This window comes from Acomys russatus, chromosome 2 (assembly GCF_903995435.1).
Source record: "Acomys russatus chromosome 2, mAcoRus1.1, whole genome shotgun sequence".
Classification (NCBI taxonomy): Eukaryota; Metazoa; Chordata; class Mammalia; order Rodentia; family Muridae; genus Acomys; species Acomys russatus.
Window position 1 is genome coordinate 83007840 of NC_067138.1, and position 20302 is coordinate 83028141.

At 36.7% G+C, this 20302-nt stretch overlaps 1 protein-coding gene across 31 annotated transcripts in view; it reads right to left on the reverse strand.

Annotated features, from left to right (window-relative positions):
- The window catches only part of Ptprd (protein tyrosine phosphatase receptor type D), an 822247-nt gene that overhangs the window by 152986 nt on the left and 648959 nt on the right, over nucleotides 1-20302 (reverse strand). For 13 of the 31 annotated variants that reach the window (XM_051163658.1, XM_051163502.1, XM_051163494.1 and 10 more), the window contains 6 exons: nucleotides 18223-18356; nucleotides 12654-12798; nucleotides 10520-10825; nucleotides 9489-9682; nucleotides 6369-6395; nucleotides 1857-1974 (listed from right to left, as the gene is read on the reverse strand). In XM_051163658.1, coding sequence (XP_051019615.1) covers nucleotides 1857-1974; nucleotides 6369-6395; nucleotides 9489-9682; nucleotides 10520-10825; nucleotides 12654-12798; nucleotides 18223-18356 — 924 coding nt within the window. The remainder of the gene's footprint in view (nucleotides 1-1856; nucleotides 1975-6368; nucleotides 6396-9488; nucleotides 9683-10519; nucleotides 10826-12653; nucleotides 12799-18222; nucleotides 18357-20302) is intronic. The other 18 variants (XM_051163652.1, XM_051163668.1, XM_051163619.1 and 15 more) reach the window with 4 other exon arrangements.

Genomic DNA, 20302 nt, shown 5'->3' on the forward strand with positions numbered 1-20302 from the left:
CATGTGAATGTAAGTAGAGTAAAGCACTTTGTTCAATTTGGAGTTCCATGTCATGGATTTTATCACATATCTATGTTCTCACATTGGTTGCTCCTATAATCATAGAGTCACATGTCATGCTACCATGCCCTAATTAAATGTCTCCTTTCTAGTGTGGCATAATAACAAGGAAATAATAGTATTTTTGAAATCAAAGAAAAAGAGAAGCATGGTGTAAAAAAGAAAGAATTAAAAAAATAAAACCCAACATCTTTGTCTTGAAGGAGTTTTACCATCTGTATTTCTGCTCCTTGAGGCAACTCCAGGTGGCAGGATGCAAGCGAGGCAAATCTTATGACATTTAGACAAATTTGGCAGTGAGATGGCACCCAGGAGGGTGCTCAACATCACAGCTGTTCTCTGATTTCTGTCTTTACGTAGAGAGGCGTTCCCATGAAGTTGTGCAAGAACCAACTCAGGGGGAGTCAATCAAAACCACAGCGGAAATGTTCCATGGGAGATTGTATTGTGATAGGATTGGAGGAGATGCCTTCTGTAATTATCCCTTAATTTATCAGTTTACGATGCCAATTCTTCCTGCTGGTTTTCCCTAATGTGGCCAAGCAAAGTAAGTCTAGCAAGCACCAAAGAAACTTCTGTTCTTCCTAGAAGGAGCAATTTGAAATTATTTGGCCTTTTGATATTCTTCATCCTGTTCTCTGTCTTCCACGGTTTGTGTAATCATCACCCTTTAAAGCCTCACAGATAATGGTAGAGGGAAAATGAGAAGATACAGAGCTGTAAGCCATGAGCTCAATCAATGTGGCGACTCCATTCTAGAGAGGTCTGTGAGGGTTAATGTTAGCTGCTAAAGTGACAGAATCTAGAATCTCTTGGAAGGTGGACCTCAGGAGGATGATCTTGATTAGGGGAGGAAACTCAGCTTAAGTGCAGGCAGCAACACTGCCTGGACCTGAGTTCTGGCATGAATGACTGAACACACATCTATTACTCTGTTTACTGACTGGGGACACAATGTGATCAGCTATTTCAAATTCCTTCTGCCTTGACTTCTCTCATATAACAGGCTGTGCTGTGAAGTTTATGCCAGAACCAGACCTTTCTCCCCAGAGTTACTTTCATTTATTACAACACCAGAAAAAGAAAAAAAAAAAGTCAGCTTCCTTGTGGGGATGGTGTTGAATTACTGTGTGGCTTCTCTACTTAGTTTTTCCTTGACCTTATGAATCTTGCTCACTTACATTCAGTTTTAATAACACGCTTTGCCAGGAATAGTGACATATGACCACAGTCATAGCACCTAGGAGGCTGAGGCAGGAAGGAAACCAGTTCCATGTCAGCTTTAGATAATAATTAACAAGATCCCACCTCAAATAAAACAAATAAACCTAATACCAAAAAAACACCCTCCTTCTATGTCATCTTCCTATCCTTTGAAGGCCCCTAAGAGGCAGTAAAACTACATACTTCCTTTCTATGTTAGCACATCCTGACATTTTCTCACATAACCATTTGCTAATTTGCTAACACAGACCAGAAAATAAATCTGATGAGAAGAAATACTTCTTTTGTATTATGATGTGCCTAGTACTGTAAACGGTTGTTGACACATATTAGGCACTCAAAAATAACTTGTTGAGTGAAATATGAGTGATTGGATCATTTAGAAATAGTATATATTTTGATTTTTTTTTCTTTTTTTTTTTACTTCTCAGCTCAGAAAAATACTTCAAAGTTGACCATAGTCCATTTTCTCTCAGGGTATCATAAAGGGGGAAAAAAAAGATAGGTAGCATCTATACCATTTGAAAGTCTGAAATATGGCTGTAGGTACAAATATGCACAAAAGACATTACCTGCCCCAGTGGTGGACACTAATTTGGGCTTGCTTCGAGCACCATCTCCTTTGGTGGTGTAAGCAGTGACGGTGAGAGAGTATGAAGTTTCAGGTTGGAGCCCAGAGATGATCATGTCCTGCAATGACACATGTGAAGAACACTGATTTAAAGCATGCCAGGGAGATCCTGGACAATAATCAAGGTGACTGGCATTCATTCTGTGCATGCCTGGACATGCGCTGAAACCATGTTAAGCATTCAATTTCCATGCCTTCAGCTCATGCTATAGAGATGGGTCTTGATGTTAATAGTGAATTGGATATTCGTGCATTCCCAGAAACAGTTTTCAGGAGAAACAGTCACAGGGCAGATGTCAGCATGGTATTTCAGCCCCCAGGAAGTTGCTAGGTAAATAAATTTAAATTTAGATATCCCTAGGGGCCAAAGAGTATCTTTTAAGATATTAGGAAATAACTACTGGCTAATTATATAGACTAAGAACAGAAGTCATCACACAATAAGAGAATATTCTGTATATTTAGTAAGTAGCTCATACAATTAAGAAAGAGACTTGAGTTTATGGGATCAGTGATATATACCTAATAAATTATTTTCGATAATTTAGAAGAGGCCCAAATTCAAACATTCTGAAAATTCTTAGTTTTCTTTTAATATGGGCCCAGAGCTATTATGGCTCTAAGCTGGGTCATCATTGAACTGTTCTCTAAATTGGATGTTACGTGATTCTTTAGCTAGATCTCTGGCTAGTAACACTTTTTGGTGTTTTCCTTATATCTATATACATCCCATACAAAGATATAAAGTATATACCGATCAATTAACAAACTACTTCACTTTTTGCATAGCTTGTTTTCAAAGTTGATTATGGATACATTTAAGAAAGTATTCGATGCCATCATCTTCCCAAGCTAAAGTCAATATGAGTGAGTGAAGATTAAATGGACTAGACCATGCAAAATAGAGTAGGAATTTTCTTAGCAAAGTAATTTATAGGTACCATGGAATATAACTGCTGAAGCTGATACCAAATGTGACAGCTTTGACAGTGTATTTTCTCAAAAGAATAAGAATATCATCATTGTGGAAATTGAAACATTTCAAATATCATCCTGTGGAGTGGTTGAAGATTTTATTCAGACACAGAGATGGACTTTTTTTTAGGAAAAAAAAGATGTGTTGTAACTTTAGGACCTTGAAAGACTTTCACTAATATCACAGAGGACACCCATAGCATGTAACTACCTGGGAGCAATGTTATGTATTTTGGTAGACAAACTGGATATTCCAGAAATGACAATGGTGTGGATGTTAACTCCTTGCTAAGGTTTCCCAAGATACTGCTGGATAGCAGGCAACCTTGGCAGATAGAAGAAGTTCTATCACCAAGTTTGTGACAAACTTGACTCTATTATAAAGTTTTCATCCATAAAATTAGAGGTAGCCATGTGTTTTTATTTTGTTTGTTTGTTTGTTTTGTTTTGTGTTTTTGCTCAGGTTGCTATTGGACACCATAAGTAACATTCATCAAAACTGGGTCAAGTTCTATGCACATAACCCAACTGTCACACTCACGGTATTACCTGGGCTACATTCCGTCTTTAAGTGGTGTACACTTGAATGGTGGTATTGAACTCTTCTGTCAGGCAAGGTGACTACTTTAACTGACAGAGTTCCACCTGCCCCCTTATCACCTCCTGTCCTATCTGCATTCTTGTTTCCTAAATGTCTGTGTTCCTACGTTCCTGTCTCAGTGCTGTCAATCTCATTTCCTTCGAGCCTTAGCGAATACCTGCATTTATTTTGTAACTTAAAATAATTACTTCTGACCATATCCCAAGCTAATATGCAGCCTCATTTGGTCCACTGCCCAAGAAGCAATGAATCGGCTGGGTATCTCCCTGTGACTCTTTCATTGTTATCACACCTTAATTTCTTGACTTGAAAAATTGGAAAATGATATCCAAAGTAAATTCCCCATAATTCCTTACATATTGTAATGACTGATAATTCCTTTTTAAAATTTATGAGCTATTTTCTACCATTTTTCCTTCCTTAAGGTACTTGTCATCAAGTTTCTGTCAATTTTTGCTTAAAATATTGATCAATCTGCTTCCTTTTCATTTCTGCTGCCTTAAATTTTGTTAGATTTTGGTCACTACATGAGGCAATTAGAAAAATAACTATTAGTTTTTCATACGTTTTGTCTTTTCATGTTCTTTTTTTGTTTTTATTTTTAATTTTTAATATTTTGTAAATTTATTCATATTACATCGTAATTGTTATTCCATCCCTTGTACCCTACCATTCCTCCTTCTTCCCTTTTCCCCTTACTCCCCTCCCCTATGACTGTGACTGAGGGAGACCTCCTCCCCCTGTATATGCTCATAGGATGTCAAGTCTCTTCTTGGCAACCTGCTATCCTTCCTCTGAGTGCCACCCAGGCCTCCCTATCCTGGGGACATGGTAAAATATGGGACACCAGTGTTCGTGTAAAAGTCAGACCCCACTTTCTACTCAACTGTGGAGAATGTCCTGACCATTGGCTAGATCTGAGTAGGGGTACGAAGTTTACTGCACGTATTGTCCTTGGCTGGTGCCATAGTTTGAGCAGGACTGCTGGACCCTGATCCACCCATCATAATTTTTTTGTTGTAGGTTTCTAGGACCTTCTGGATCCTTCTATTTTCCCATTCTCCCATGCTTCTCTCACCTAGAGTCCCAATAGGATGTGCTCCCCTCTGACCCACTTTCCTAGCAAGTAAAGACTTTCATGGGACATGACCCTTGGGCTAGTGACCAGATATAAGTGCGTATATGCCATTTGACTCTTTCTGCTTCTAATTTACCCTTTAAGGCACTGTTTTTTAAATGAGGCAGTAACCCATTCAGGGCATCATAAATTCCATTTATCAGCCATGATCAGTTTTAAATAAAATAAAAATGCAAAGGACTTGAGCATAAAATGATGAGTTCATTATATATTTAAAGATAAATCTGGTTTTATAAAATGTTTATTCCTTCATACAACATATATACTGGATACTATCATAAATGTGTTTCTTAGTATGGGTCTTAGTCATAGAAAATATTGCTCTGCACTAAATTTAATGATACCTGATACACTATTTATATTTTCCAAGAACTCCATAAGGATCTTTGTCTTTGGCAATAAATATTTATACATTAAATCTCATGGCACTCTGTGGCATTTAAAACACTTTGATTTGCATGACGACTATCTATCCTGATAGATTAAAAGGTTTTCAGGGTCAATGTTTATAGCACATTCATATCTATATGCTTTGCATATAGTACAATAATGAATTTCAAAAGATTAGTAAATGCTAATTCTATTCAGTCTAAAAAGAAAATGATTTTTGTAACCTTTATATAATTTTTCTTTTTAATATATTCCAATATCTCTCTACAACAAAATAAGGATAGACTACTTAATCTTCTCCTAACACCTTAGCTGTCATAGTTTCGCTCTTGCTCCATTTCACAGTAATTTTATTACAAGAAGCTTTTATTCGTGTCCAATTAGTGGGGTCATTGTCCCATTACCAGAGACCAGTCCCATTGGCCTCCATGGCTACACTTGCTGTGCACCACTACAAACAGCAGGTATTTCTTTCTTAGCTCCAAATATACACAAACATTGTCTGTCAACTATAGGACTGCAGATCACCACCTCACTTTTCAATTATACTGCCATTCTAAGCAGTTAGCTCTGAAATTATAACCATATTAGCACTGCCATTTATTTCCAAGGCATTACACTTTTATTTAGGGTATTTCTTTGGCTGCATTGTATAACTGTTGCAGAATTTTGTATATATTTCTAGTCTTCTTCCTATTTCCTGTAAGTACTTAAATGGTAGATATCCTATCATATGACTACCTTACATAGAATAGGGTTTTTTAAACTAACATAAGCTACATATATATGTATATGTATACACACACACACACACACACACACACACACACACACACACACACTCATATCCTTCCTCTGTGAAACTCTGTTTACTTATTGACATGGCTCACTAATTGCTATTCAATTTTTTCTATATGTGACAAAATTTAGCCAGGTCTAGGTGGAGTTAATCAGTGTCAGGTCTATAGTATGTGACATAGTGACTAACTCTTATGTGGAAAGTAGTAGTAACCTAAGTCAAACACCTGATATAATCCATCTGAGACAACTCCACTTAAGGCATGCATGCTACAAGGCAGAGTTAGTAGCAGAAGTCAAAATAAACATTATGAGCTCATGACCTTCTTTATGCAATCAGTAGCCCCATGCTCATTTCACAAAACCAGAAACAAACTGAAAAGTACATACAGATAGTTATACCAATTAAAATGGCCCATTAGTTCATGCATCCAAGCAAATATGATAACAGATCATGAGTAAGTGAAAGACCGATGTTGGAAAAACACAAGCATATGAGGTAGGGCTTTTTTTTTTTTTTTTTTTTGGCCAAACCGTAAACATTTACTCACATGTTCAGTAGTATCATCAAATTCCCACTGATTGAGGTTAAGAATGTTGGGGAGAGGGGACAAAATAAAAAGAAATGAAGAGAAACTTGTACCCTTATAAAAATGATGCTAGCCTCCTTTAATTTACAATAGGAATACACAATCATTAAAACAACATATACAACAATGTTCCAAAGAACAGGCACACTATGATGTAGACTTTGTCATCTCTAAAGAGGTTAGGTAAATATGTGCTACTGTTATTATTCAAACTAGTATATATAAGCATGTATGTATATAAATAATATATATATGAATTATATGGCTTACTGAAGAAGTCGATAAAGCATGAAAAAATGTACTATTTCTGAGTGCATACTAGTGTATGTAATCACTTTTCACTTCTCTCATGGATTATATAATTAAAGTTACTATTTAAATTAATATCATTTTTGTACTGCGATCATATCTTTCAACGAAGACTTGTGAGAGGTATTTAAATTTCAATGAAGAGTCAAGAAGCAAAAGTGAAATGGAGAAGAGAAAGATTAGGAAAAACAACAATTAATAGAAAGATGTCAAAATAGGAGAGAAAAGCATATAAATGTATTAGCTATATGACAATAAAGACAGAGAGATGCAGTTGAACAAAAAAAAAAAAAAAAAAAAAAAAAAGGCAATCAAAGCATAATCATGGTTTTGTTTTCCAAAACTTGAGATTTTAAAAATAACAACAATGACTTTATTATCATTACATTACAAGAACATTCTACTTTAAAAGCAGTACACTTTAATTAAAAATATATTAAAAAAAAAAACAAGTAGAGTTTTGACAGCTCTCCAGTATTTGAAGTTGTGGTTTTAAAAACTACTTTCTGGAGTTCGTAATTATCCTTGTGAAAGTGAACCTTTAATGGCCTATTTTCAGTTTGTTTCTATAACATTTCTTTACTCTGCATTCATTTTATTTAAGTGAGAATGGGGTTTAATGAAAGTTTGAATAAGGTAGGTGTGGTATTGTACACCTTTACTCCCAGAACTCATGGAGGCGGGGCAGGCAGATCTCTGTGAGTTTGAAGTCCATCTGGTCTATAAAGAGAGTCCAGGACAGCCAAGGCTACACAGACAAACCTTGTCTCAAAAACAAAACCAAATAAAACAACAACAAAAAGTTTGAATAATGGGTTTGGGGGATTGGATGACACCCAGGAAACCATTGTGAGGCAAAGCCGGCCTCACTGACAGCTGTGCCCTGCCATAACGAGACTCAAATCCTCACTAGGAATTGATTCAGTAGTTCTATGCCCTAACGCACACGTATACACACATATACATACAATATGACTCGATGTTTATTAAAATCTATGATTGCAGGCAAATCTATCAATAGACAAAGTCTGAAAGAACTCCTAAATCTGTCTTATTTCTTCCTTATCACACCTACATATTTATTAGGACTAGAATAAAATAAATATTTGTAATGAAAAGAGTAGTCGAAGGCATATGATACATTATATCAGCTATATTTGCAGATGCTGCTGCAAACCAGTAAGAGGCTTGGGCCACAGCAGTGAGCCACAAATTAAGATCCTTTCAAACTTTTAGTTAGGATGCTTCATAACAGAAGCAAACAGAAACACTTGTGAGTTGACAAAATAAAGCCATTTTAGGGTAAATGCTTTCATCAGCACTGTAGAGATACATTATTCTACCTCATCTTTTCAGAGATAACAGAAGATAAAACTGAGCAAACTGGTGAAAAAGCTTTCATTTGATTTCTGATCTTTACACGCTCACTTAAAACACATTTTCATTTCAAATTTTAAAATTTCACAAACTCCATCCTTTTTCCTGATCAGCCACGATGTGCTCAAATAAAACATCAATTATCTCACATTCCCTATAACCACAATATCCAAACACTGTCCAAACAGCAATGACAAACTATGCCTTGGGTTCTGTGCCATTTCCAACAGTGCAGTTAGCAACTTGAGTCATTTTGTTCCTCCCAGGAAAATATTTGAGGTACAAGTAAGTGAATTAGATATTCCTTTAGGGAGACTACTTTTAAACACTTATACTTTATAAAGAAAATGAAAATGTTAGATGCTCTGCTTTAAACGACTGACTACAAAACCAGGACGTGATTGCAAGCCATAGAACAGCTCTCACATACAACTATGCACTATTAGTAAATTTGTTTGCTTGTGTAGGCTGTCTATGCCACAGTGTTACCAGATTGTGTAGATGTGCGTGCTTGTGTGTGTGTGTGTGTGTGTGTGTGTGTGTGTGTGTGTGTGTGTGTGTATGAAACCTGCATGACTGAGAAGGCCAGAGGATCACTTAGGGTTTCATTCTTAGGCACAGTCCTACTTATTTAGGATAGGGTTCCTGACTAGCCTTCACCTTGTTAAGTAGGTTACATTGGCTGGCCAGAACTTCTACCTAGTCTGCTTTTTCCACTCTAGGATTACAAGTGTATACCAACATACATGGCTTTTTAAAATGTGGGTTCTGGGGATTCAACTCAGGCTCTCTTTGGAGACACTTTACTGACTGGGCATTTCCCCAGTTCTCTAGTAATTTTCTTAACTTGGTTCAGCACAGGATATCATATTTATTCTCTTTGGAAACCTTAATTTAATTTTTATTATCAATGTCATTATCTTCACCTTCTGGGACAGAAAACAATTACTTCCATAAAATACATGACCTGATGAATTGCCAAATAAAATACTGAGTTCTGTCTCCTGAATGAAAATATCTGTTCTCTAGTGAAAAAGTCATACATTAAGAATTAGATCAAGTTTGGTCCACGTAGTTTAAACGCAGCAGAAGGTAGATCCTATCGGTCCAACTTTAGCTTGGAACTCATTATTTTTATTTAAGTAGGCTTATCATTATTCCTTAAAGCTGGAAGTGTGAATGGATAGATATAAAGAGCAGAATATCAGTTTTAAAGTAATTCTTAATCAAACTTAAAAGCATGCTATTTCAGTTCATTTTTAGTTGATGTTACATCTAATTTAAAAGGTAAACATACAGCAATGAGTTTTAAAGTCTAGAATTTTTCTTGTCGATTTTCTAATGTACAAACGTTTTAATGTTGGGCACAGACTAGAAGCAACAAAACAGGCTTACCTGTGCATCAGCCAGCATAACATCCTTCAGCATGGGCTGGCCCTTGGGCTCACCGTTTTCCATTCTCACATAGTGCACCTGGTATCCTCTTATCTGGCCATGCTGCTTATTGGGGACTGGTGAGCGCCACGAGACTTTAACCGCTGTGGCATTGACAGCCTCCACCTCGACTTTGCGAGGAGGACCACTGGGAACTGCAACAACATCATGGGTGAAAGACAATTACAGGCACTCGCCCCTCCGCGAGAGCGCTCTCTTCACTTAAAAGTGCGTAGACCCACTATGCTGCATTGAAGAACGCACATATCTCCAACTAAGGAAAATGCTCAACCAATCTGCTCTACATTTTAAGAAAAGATCAAAAAACATGACCGATGCAAAAACCAAAATGGAAGAAAAAAAAAAAAGAGTATCAGAGAAATAGAAAAACATGTAAAAAAAAAATGTACAAAAGCCAAGGAAGATGCTTTGAGGTCCAAAGCATTAAAGCACAAAGAAGTATTGCATTGAAATAATAATAAAAGCAGATTGTTGACAGTTGTGTGTTTTTTTTAAGTTTTTGTTTTTAAGAGCAGAATAAAAATATTCTTGTCTATATGGATTCTTCTCTCTCTTTTTTTCTCATATGAAAAAGCTGTTCCATACAACAGATGCCAAAAATCACAAGACAAAAGATAGTAAGAAGGTGGGAGTATTGAAAGTTAATTCCACAATGAAAGAGAATTCAATAAAAATGCCAAGAAAAACACAGGAGACATTAGTTGGAGGTACAGAGAAAATCTGGATCATAGGACCATAGAAGCAAAGTGTCCCTTTAAAAGGCAGAAAACTGTTGCACTGAAATTGAAAAAGAAAAAAAGAAAAAAGTCCAGGATGTAGCAAAGACAAGTCTTTGGGAAAAATGGTTATATAATAGAAATGTTGGATCAAAAATGACAAGCAGAAAAAATTTAAAGAAGAATAACTCTTAGCCTATTGAAAGCAGACCCAGACTGTGTCAGAGGTGCGGGCTGATGGCGGAGGCAACATACCATCTTCATCGGTTCGAATCAACACGGACAAGCTCTCAGGGCCAGGGCCGACATCTGTGTGGGCAGTCACTGTGATCCGGTATTCAGTCCATTTTTCCAGCTGTTCCAAAAGGTATCTGGTAGTATCCGAAGGAATTCCCAAAACCTCATGAGGCTTGTAGTCTTCCCCATCCACTGCGGCATACTTGAGGGAGTATTCAGTGATAATGCCATTCTGTTTTTCCACTGGTGGAGGTCGCCAACTTACCAAAATGCTAGTGGAACTTGGGCTGGTGCAACTAATATCTTGAGGAGGAGCTGATGGCTCTTATTTTGGTAGTGAGTTAAAGGAGGATTTGAGTGAAAGGACAGGAGTGGTTGGAAAAATGGTAAAACAAAAGAAAAGGCAAAAATAAATAAATGATCAATAAGGGCAGAAAAACAAAAATAATACTTTGAAACTTAAAAATTTTAACATAAATTTATGTACCTTGGCTTAGTAACATGAGTAAACAAAAAATGAATCAATGGACAAAAGAACTGTTAAATAATGAATGAGGGAAATGTATGGAAATGAAACCTTATGACAATAGAGCCTCAAATAAAATTACCTACCTGAAATTTAAATTCTTCTTCTAAACCAACTCCTTGGTATATCCCATCCCCACTAACTGACCACTCAGCACCCCCAAATCATAACCAATTCTATTTTTGTAAACTTGAGATTCTAGACATGGCATGTCCATGACCGTTCTATGTGTTCCTTTCCACATTTGAGAATAAGGACAATTCCTACACAGCATTCATTTGTGGAAAGATCTTTAAGTATACAAACGGACAGAAACTGAAAAGATGCCCTCCTATTGAATTCTATTAAGGAAAAAGAAAGACAAAAGAAAACCCAACAAACATAAAAGGGTTCACTCTATCTAAAAATATCTAAGGCAGCCTGACCAGTTTTGATGAAAAGTGTTAATCCAATATTGATTGGAGCCCAAATAAAATGAGCATGCAGAATCACTAAAGAATGAAAATGCACAGGCCAAGATTTACCTACCGAGGGCAATGTCAGGCTTGTTGATTCTGACTGTACTTACCCTATGTCAGCTCTCAGCTTTTTTATTATAACTCTTCTTGTGACACCATTGCTAGTAAAGAATTAGATCCCACCAGCAAATTTTGGTAAAATTGATAATAATTAGCTATCACTTACAAAAGGTCAATAACACAGCAATTAAAAATACCTAGTTACCCCCAAAAGAATCATTTAAAATTATATGATTTATACTCACAAGTTTCATTTTTGTGTACAATAATTCATCTAAAGTAGATTCACATGAGTTAAAGCACACACTTTACTGTCCACTCTAAAATAAGCCAGCCATCTTCTGAGCAATTATTTCCCATCAAATTACCCTGATACATCACCATGTCAAGAAATACAAGCAAAATGCAACACCAACAATCCCAGACAATCGCTGCAAAACTATTTCAGATAAATTGAGCGGATGGTTAACTGTCAATACTTATAAGAGAGGGAATGGCGGGATTTTCCATCAAAAACACTCTTTTACATAGTATTTTTGAAAAACAACATGTACTGGGCATGATGAAGCACCGTTATAGCAAACGCAGCTGTGCTGAGGCATGGAGGCTCAAAAGAGACAATGAAGTTAAGCACACAGGGCGCAGATGCACCTATGATTATTCTGTTATTCTCAGATTAATTTAAATAAAGATTTTTCTGCGAATATTCCCGATGTCTACAAGGTCACTCACAGAGTACTCCTGCCTAATTTCTCTGCAGCGTTTTCAACCTGAATTTTACCATATAGCCACATGATTTACTGCATGAGGACACATTTAAATATTGTACCCCTTTCCTAGTTATGGAGGTTGATTAGCTGCCCCTAAATTTTCTATTTAGGAAGTGGATAACAGGGTCTACTGTTTGGGCCATGTTTGAAAACAACATAGGTCCTATGTGTGTCCTGTCTCCAAAGTAGGATGTTTACTGCCACAGAGATACTTGCTGTAGACTCAGCATATTAGCTGGTTCGTTTGTTGGTAAAAAACAAATAAAAAGCCACAACCAATTGTCAGAAATATCTCCTAGAGATGAATGAGCAACAAGGAAGCAAAGAGAGAGACCTACTTGATTGCATGGTTCTAGCTGATATTTCAGCTGTAGAAGCACCCAAGCCTTGAGGAGAGCGTGCAGACAGACGGAAGTAGTACAGACTGTTTGGTTTCAGCCCTTGAAGCCTATAAGATGTGCCTGGCTCAATGGTGATTCGCTGCTGCAAGTAAACAGAAGAGTTGGTCATTTTCCTGTGAGCTGGTACAAATGTGACATAACTTTTGTAACATTAGACTTCTCTTATAACCACAATGTCATCAAAATATAGCAAAAAGAATCAACAATATCCAGAACTATGTTGGAAATTATATCATGAAGATGCCATAGTTGACAAGTACTGTTCTACAAAAGGTAGCTGAAACAGAGACACCAATATTGTTCTTTTCAATGCTGACAATTATCCAGAAGCCCAAAATAAGAGTCAAGGAGAAGACAAGGCCAAGATGCACTCCACCCTGAAGATATACAAGGTGTTTAGACAACCACGGCAAAGGACATTGGCCAACCTTGATAATGGAGGGTGCCGAACATGAAAAATTCCATTCAACCACACACCTAGGTTTTCCTCCCAAACTATCTATGATCCAAAGGGGGCAAGTATCATACGACCAGAACTAGCAACATTTTATAAGATGTTGCTATAAAAGACATGTGAGGAACTCTGGACATAGCTCAATTACTAGAGAACAGCATATGTAATGTGCAGAAACTCCTGATTTGGATTTCCTACCGTAAAGCAAAACAAAAAAAACAAACAAAAGTAAAAAACTACAAAACAAACAAACAAAAGACAAAAACAAAAACTAGGTGTGGTGATTGATTCTTGCAATCCTACAACTGGGAAAATAGAGGCAAGAAGATCAGGTTTTTTTCAATTACTTAATGAGTTTGAGGTCAACCTGCTTTAAAAACAAACATACAAACAGAACCAACTAAAACTATGAAAGATATTTGAATTTGCAGACAGTATTAGAGTTACCTGTGTCATTCAAGAAAACTGAATACTTTTAAGAAATATTACCATTACTGTGAGTTTCCTTAGTATAATTGAAAACTTTTTTGTGGCTTATAGAGCCTACATCTAGATAAAAATCATAAAGTTCTGTACATATATTAACTAGATAGGGGACCATCAAAATAAGATTCCTGTTTATCAAAGCTGGGTTTCAATCTGTGAATCAAAATGACATTTTAGCAAAAGCATATCTGTCTATGGTAATCAATCTCAGGTAGAGCACCAGCCCAGAGGAAACATTAAAATACAAACAAATATGTAATCGAACAAAGACACAAATAATCATAAGAAGGCTTTTTTTTTTCTAATCAACTAGTACTTGCTACTCACACAAATGAATTCAGACAAAGGTAATTCAAATATATACATATAAAAACATTTCTAAAGTCATCTGGCTCTTCAGATTCCCCAAATAAGAAAACAGAATCCTGTCACCTAAACAACTGTAAACCACAGTAGTACATGAAAAGCTAGTGCCCTTACTAGTCCTAAATGACTGTCATTCACTTCAACTCATGTGAAGGAATGCATGAATGAAGGAATGAATGAATGGCCTGCTTTATTCTTGTCAGAAACACAACTGCTTAGGTTTTTAAGTTGTAACATGAGTAAACATGATTGCTTTCTAATACCTATATTGGCTTTGTTATCTATGCTTGTTAGTTCTTGTTCTTGTTGTTGTTTCATTTTGTAACCTAGAAACAAGCTAGGGACATCTTGGTAAAGAAAACTGAAATTGAAGAAATGTTTCCATCACATTGCCCTGTAGACAAGTCTCTGGGATATTTTCTAGATTATTTATTGATGTGGAAGGACTTAGCCCTCTGTAGGCAATAACCCTCTCATACTGGGTTCTGGGATGTATGAGAAAGCAAGATAAGCAAGCATAAGAAGCAAGTCAATAAGAAGCATGTGTCGATGATTTATTCTTCAGTTCCTGCCTTCAGATGCCTGTTTGAGTGGCAGTCCTTTGATTAATGATGGACAGTGGTCAGGATATGTACCTCAAGTAAACCTTGCCTCCAATTTAACTAGTCTAGAAATTGGTACCAAGAGTGGGGTATGGCTGGGATGTATCTGACCGCGTAGCAGGTTTCTTTCTGGGAGGAGGTGGAAGCACTTATAAATTTGGTCAGGAAAAGCTATTTATTGAGTGATCAGAGCATAGTGAGCTGTTCTGGAGGAACTGGAAAGATAATGATGGGAACAATGCAGACAATGGAGGACTGACTTGTGTTACATTTTGAATCAAGACTGTGGTTTCTAGTCAATGGTACTGAAGGCTCAGTTGTAATTAGCAAGAGACCAATATCACTGAAGTAAAGGGCTTTGTTGTAGTGGGACAATACATGCTGGTTATCTGGGGCTGATAAATTGTCTGTAATTAAAAAGAGATTATTGTCAATTTGGTAACATCTTCTAGAAAGTGTTTTCTCATTGTCACAACTCAGAAGCTGTAGTCCCTTTGGGGGTCCAAAGCTAGCAGCTGATTTTGATAAGGCCTAATATTCTCTCAGGTGTTATTGGTTTTGGTGGTATGAGAGTTGCAAGTCTGAAGGGATAATGGAGAGCACCTGAGGCTTGGCACTACGACACAGGATCAGAGGCCATGAAGAGAACCCAAGAAAAGCTATAGGTAAGGCGGTAGCATCAGGTATATTGCAAATCCCAGGATATTGGAGATGCCAAGGTTGTGTAATGACCACAAAAGATAGAAGCAGGGACAATCCAGAACAGACCTAAGCCTAGAAAACAAGCTTCAGATGCTGTAGACGGCAGAGGCAGAGAAATGGAGCTGCCTAAGCCATTTAGAGCCCAGTAAATAAGGAGCGAGTCTAAGACATCAGACATTAGGCTATTTACACTGTGGGATTTGGGTTTTGCTTTAACTATAACTTTATCCTGGTTCTTGTCTTTTGGACTAAGTATGCAATTTATTCTTTATTTTACAAGACCTCACAGTTAATCAACTTTGAACTTTTAAAGAGATGTTGGATATTTGGGAGATTGAACATTTTTTCTTTGTTTGTTTTTTGAGACAGGGTTTCTCTGTGTAGGCCTGGCTGTCCTGGAACTCTTTTTAAACACGAGGCTGGCTTCAAACTCATAGAGATCCACTTGCTTCAGCCTCTCAAACACTGGGATTAAAGGCATGCACCATCACTGCCCAGCTGAGATTGAACTTTTAAAGTGTTTTAGGGCAGCGGACTTTTACAATTATATTGTTTTACTTTGGAACATTAATATGAGCTCTTGAGGATAGAAAAAAAGGAAGGATGTGGTTTACTAATGATGTATCTGTGTGTTAAGTTGAAAAGAGGTCAATTTGCTGCCTAGTTATTTTTGTTTTGCTTTGTTCCCTTTCTTTTCCCACTTGACACAAGCTAGGGTCATCTGGCAGGAGGGAATTATATTTAAGAAAATGTCTTCATCACATTGCCCTGTTGGCAAGTCAATAGCACCTTTTCTTGATAAAGATTGATGGGGGGGGGGCAGGGCAGCCCATTGTAGGTGTTGATACCCCTGGCAAGTAGTCCAGGATTGTACGAGAAAGCTCTAAGATTTCTCAGTGACAGACTGTTATAACAGCATGGCCTGGTGCTTTGAACTTGATTGTTAGTTATTTTGTTCCCTGAGGTCTGTTTGCTGTCTTTTACGAGCAAACAGGCATGTACTCCAAAATGATGTTTGTATTCGTGCCTAAGACATTATGCCTGATGGGCTGAATAAAAGACTTACACCTGGAAAGGGCAGAAGTGATGGGTGGAGCTCAGGTTCATGGGCATTGGGGGACAGAAGGATCAGGGAAATAGATAGGTAGAGGAGAAAGAAGGAGCAGAGTAGCCATGGGATAGGGGAAAAAAAAAACCCATGTGGGCCAGGAGGAGTGAAGTCTACGAATGCTATGGAGAGAAGTGGCCTAAATGAAGAGCATGTGGAAGTATTTATGGAGATACTGGAAGGGAAGAGTAGCTAAATGATAATAATTAAAGCAAATGGCATGGGTATGGGGTTGAGAGATAATAAAGTAGATTAGGGAGTTAATATCTGCCCAGCCCCAGGTTACATAAGATTTATGTCTATGTCTTTTATTTGTTATGGTAGCACTTTAATAATAACCATTATAAAAATTACAGGATTTTAATAATAAGAATTAACAGCCTATGTATTTTCTGCAACAGAGTTTAGGACATCTAAGTCAAATAAATTCTTCTCCAATTTGCTTTTGGTCATGGCCTTTATCAAAGCAACAAAAAGCAAACTAATACTGTATCTAAGTAAAAAACATTTACTTTTATGTATACATCAGCTGGGTGTGCTGGCACACACCTTTAATCCCAGCACATGGGAGGCAGAGGCAGGCAGATCTCTGTGAGGTCAAGGCTAGCCTGGTCTACATAGTGAGTTAGAAGACAGATAGAGCTACATATTGAGAACCTGTCTCAGAAATCAATCAAAAGAACAAACAAACAAACAAACAAACAATAAAATTATTCTTCAGAATAACTTCCAGGATATGTAATAAAACAGAATTTTATAAGGAAGTAATTTATTATATAAATCAAAACAATTTATCATATTTTAATGTATAGTTGTTATTTAAAACGGAGAATAATAAAGTTTTTAAAGATTTTTTTCTTTGTAAAGAAAAGAATGGTAAGAAATATATATATATCATAATGAGTTACACGGACAGTATTTTACAATATAGTTTTATACATTTTTTTGCCTAGTGTTTCTTATGTGATTGCCCAAAAAAGAAAATATATATTATTGGTAAATTACCTATTCCTGCTCTGACAATGCTCAATGCATCGTAAAGTACTATTGGGAAATTAACTCCTTCTAGATACAATCCAAGTGAAAGTCAAGCTTATGGATGAGGACAGACACTAGGTTCTTCCTGTCTCAATCAAATGACATCTCTGTCAATCATTAATGTGAAACACTGGAAATTTTATATACTTTTTCTTGTTCATCTCTTTTCTTTTACATAAAATGGGTTAAAATTAGTGTGTAATTCATAAGGCTGCCACGAGAATTAAATGATTTATAAGTAAACCTCTTCTAATTGTGCCTGTTAATAGTAAATATGCATGATATTGAGTTTTATTTCTCTTTTGATTCCTATACCCTTAGCAATCTATTATTTTATTTGCACAGCATATTAACATTTATAAACAGTCATATTCATATCAAATAATGTTTAACATGACTGCAAAAATTTGCTGTGGGCATCTTTGTTTTGAGCCAGTCTGAACAAATCCAACTCAGTGATACTTTTTAGAAGTATACAGATCTCAATCAGTCATATGTTTGCATAATGGCCTAAATAAATACTATGAGAAATTACAAGAGAATTATGAACATATCCCTCCATCTCATGGATTTTTCTGTTCCCCTAAGACCTGATGAATGTAGAGTATGAAACATGGAAAGCTAAATCAAAAAACATTTCGCTTAGAACAGTAGTTTTCATGCCTCCTACCCCATAGGCTCCCAATGGTCAAGTTCATCTTTTCATGTATAAATCTTTTCCACAGACAAAAGGAAATTTGTAAATATTACCTCTTCTCCTTGCTCCCCATCTCTGTAGACCAGTTCATAGCTGGCAATAGTATCTGAACGTGGAGGTGTCCAAGACAGCAAAATACTTGTTTCAGACTCAGGTTCTGCTTTGAAGTTTAGTGGCTGCCCTGGTACTAAAAAAAAGAAAAACAACAACAGGGAGGCAAAGGACTGAGCCCACCATCACAACCAGTATTGAGAAACCCTTCTGGCTAAGTACATGCTACACTTAATGAAGAACGAGGCTCTTACAGTGGTGGGAGGGCCTTACATCATCTGAGATGTAAGGGTCTCTGTGAAGAATGCTCATTTAAACTCCTCAAAAGGATAAGAGTAATGATGAATATTGTCACAGTCCTTGAGTACTTCGATATGCATACAATATGAAGAAGTGTTAACAGGTTCATTATGTGTATTTCAGAATTCAATTGTAAAGACAGTAAAATTACGGATTTCAAATAATATTATAAAATATGAAATGATTCATATAAAATACACATATAATCCCTAAACACATTCTACATATTTATTTTTACATCCACAGATAAGTGTAGTTCTCTCCCCTCATGAAGAAAACCTCTTTTTGCAACATATAGAGACCATTATAGAAACACAGAATTGATCAAAATGCAGAGTGGTGGATCACTGTCCCAACTAATACATCTACAACACAATTCCTTTACCTAAAGCTCATGGATCATTGTGGAAGGGGCAGAAATATTTTAAGAACAGAGCAAGAGGGCATTTGCTATGGGTTTTTTTGTCTCCTAAAAATGTCAGAAGCTACACCCATGAAGTCTCAGCACCATAGCTGATCTGAATAAGGATGACCCAATAAATGTGCTAATGTCAAAAGGCAAACTCAAAGGTTCAGGACATGTGACCTTGCCCGACTGAGTATGGCTTTGTTGGAGGAAGTGTGTCACTTGGGGTGGGCTCTGAGGTTTTGGAAGCTCAAGCCAGGCCCAGTGGTTCTCTCTCTTTTGTTAATTCCTGTCAATCTGGATGGAGATCTCTCAGCTCCTTCTCCAGCACCATGTCTACCTGCATGTTGCCATGCTCCCTTCCATGATGACAATGGACTAAACCTTTGAACCGTAAGCCAGACCCAATTAAATACTTTTCTTTATAGGAGTTAGTGTGGCCATGGTGTCTCTTCATGGCAACAGAAATCTTAACTAAGATACTAATTATGTTTATAAGATCCCACCTGACTTCTTAGTAAACCCTCACAATTTTATTTAGAAAAGAGTTAGGAAAAAAGGAAATAAAACTCTATTAAATATAAATAACTGCTTATCACCCCTGAATTAAGTTATTTAAAGCACTAGAGTCTAATGATTAGACTGACTGCTAACAAAATACTGTCCTAGTAGCTTAGTCCTAAACCACACACAAATGGTAAGATTACAAGATGCTCTTACCATGAAACTGTGGTAACAGAGGCCCCCAAGATTCCCATGGCACTCATTCTGTCTAGGTATCTTATAAACTGAAAGAATCAGTCATGAGATTCAATACATAATAAAAATATTACTCTGCTAAGAATTCCTTACTCAAGAAATTTTAATAATCCATAATCCTCATTAGCTACTAAGCACATTGGTGATGCTCAAGGCATGACGTACAGGAATGGGCTGGACCAGACTTCACATAGCCATCTAGCAGGCTGCTTCTGCCACTGTCTTCTCTGATTGTTAGTGCCCATGTCCTGCTAATTGCTCAGTAATTTAATCATTATAGTTGATATTATGGACTGTCTCAATATGATGTGACTGAATCTTTTTACATTTCCCCATACTCCCATGAGAAATAAAGTATATTTTATTAAAACCAACAACAACAACAATAATGAAAGAGGACTAAAGATAGGGCACAGGAGGGGGAAGGAGCTTCTGACATACTTTTCTGGCAACCTGAGAATAAACAGTCTCAAACACAAATGAAATAGCACAATTTGTAGATGATATATGATATAACTTAGAAATAATGCTTGAGATCTAATTTTTACAGAAAAAGAGGTCTTTGGAAATATACAATATATTGCTTTTCTTTTACAACTGTCTTTCCATAACATGAT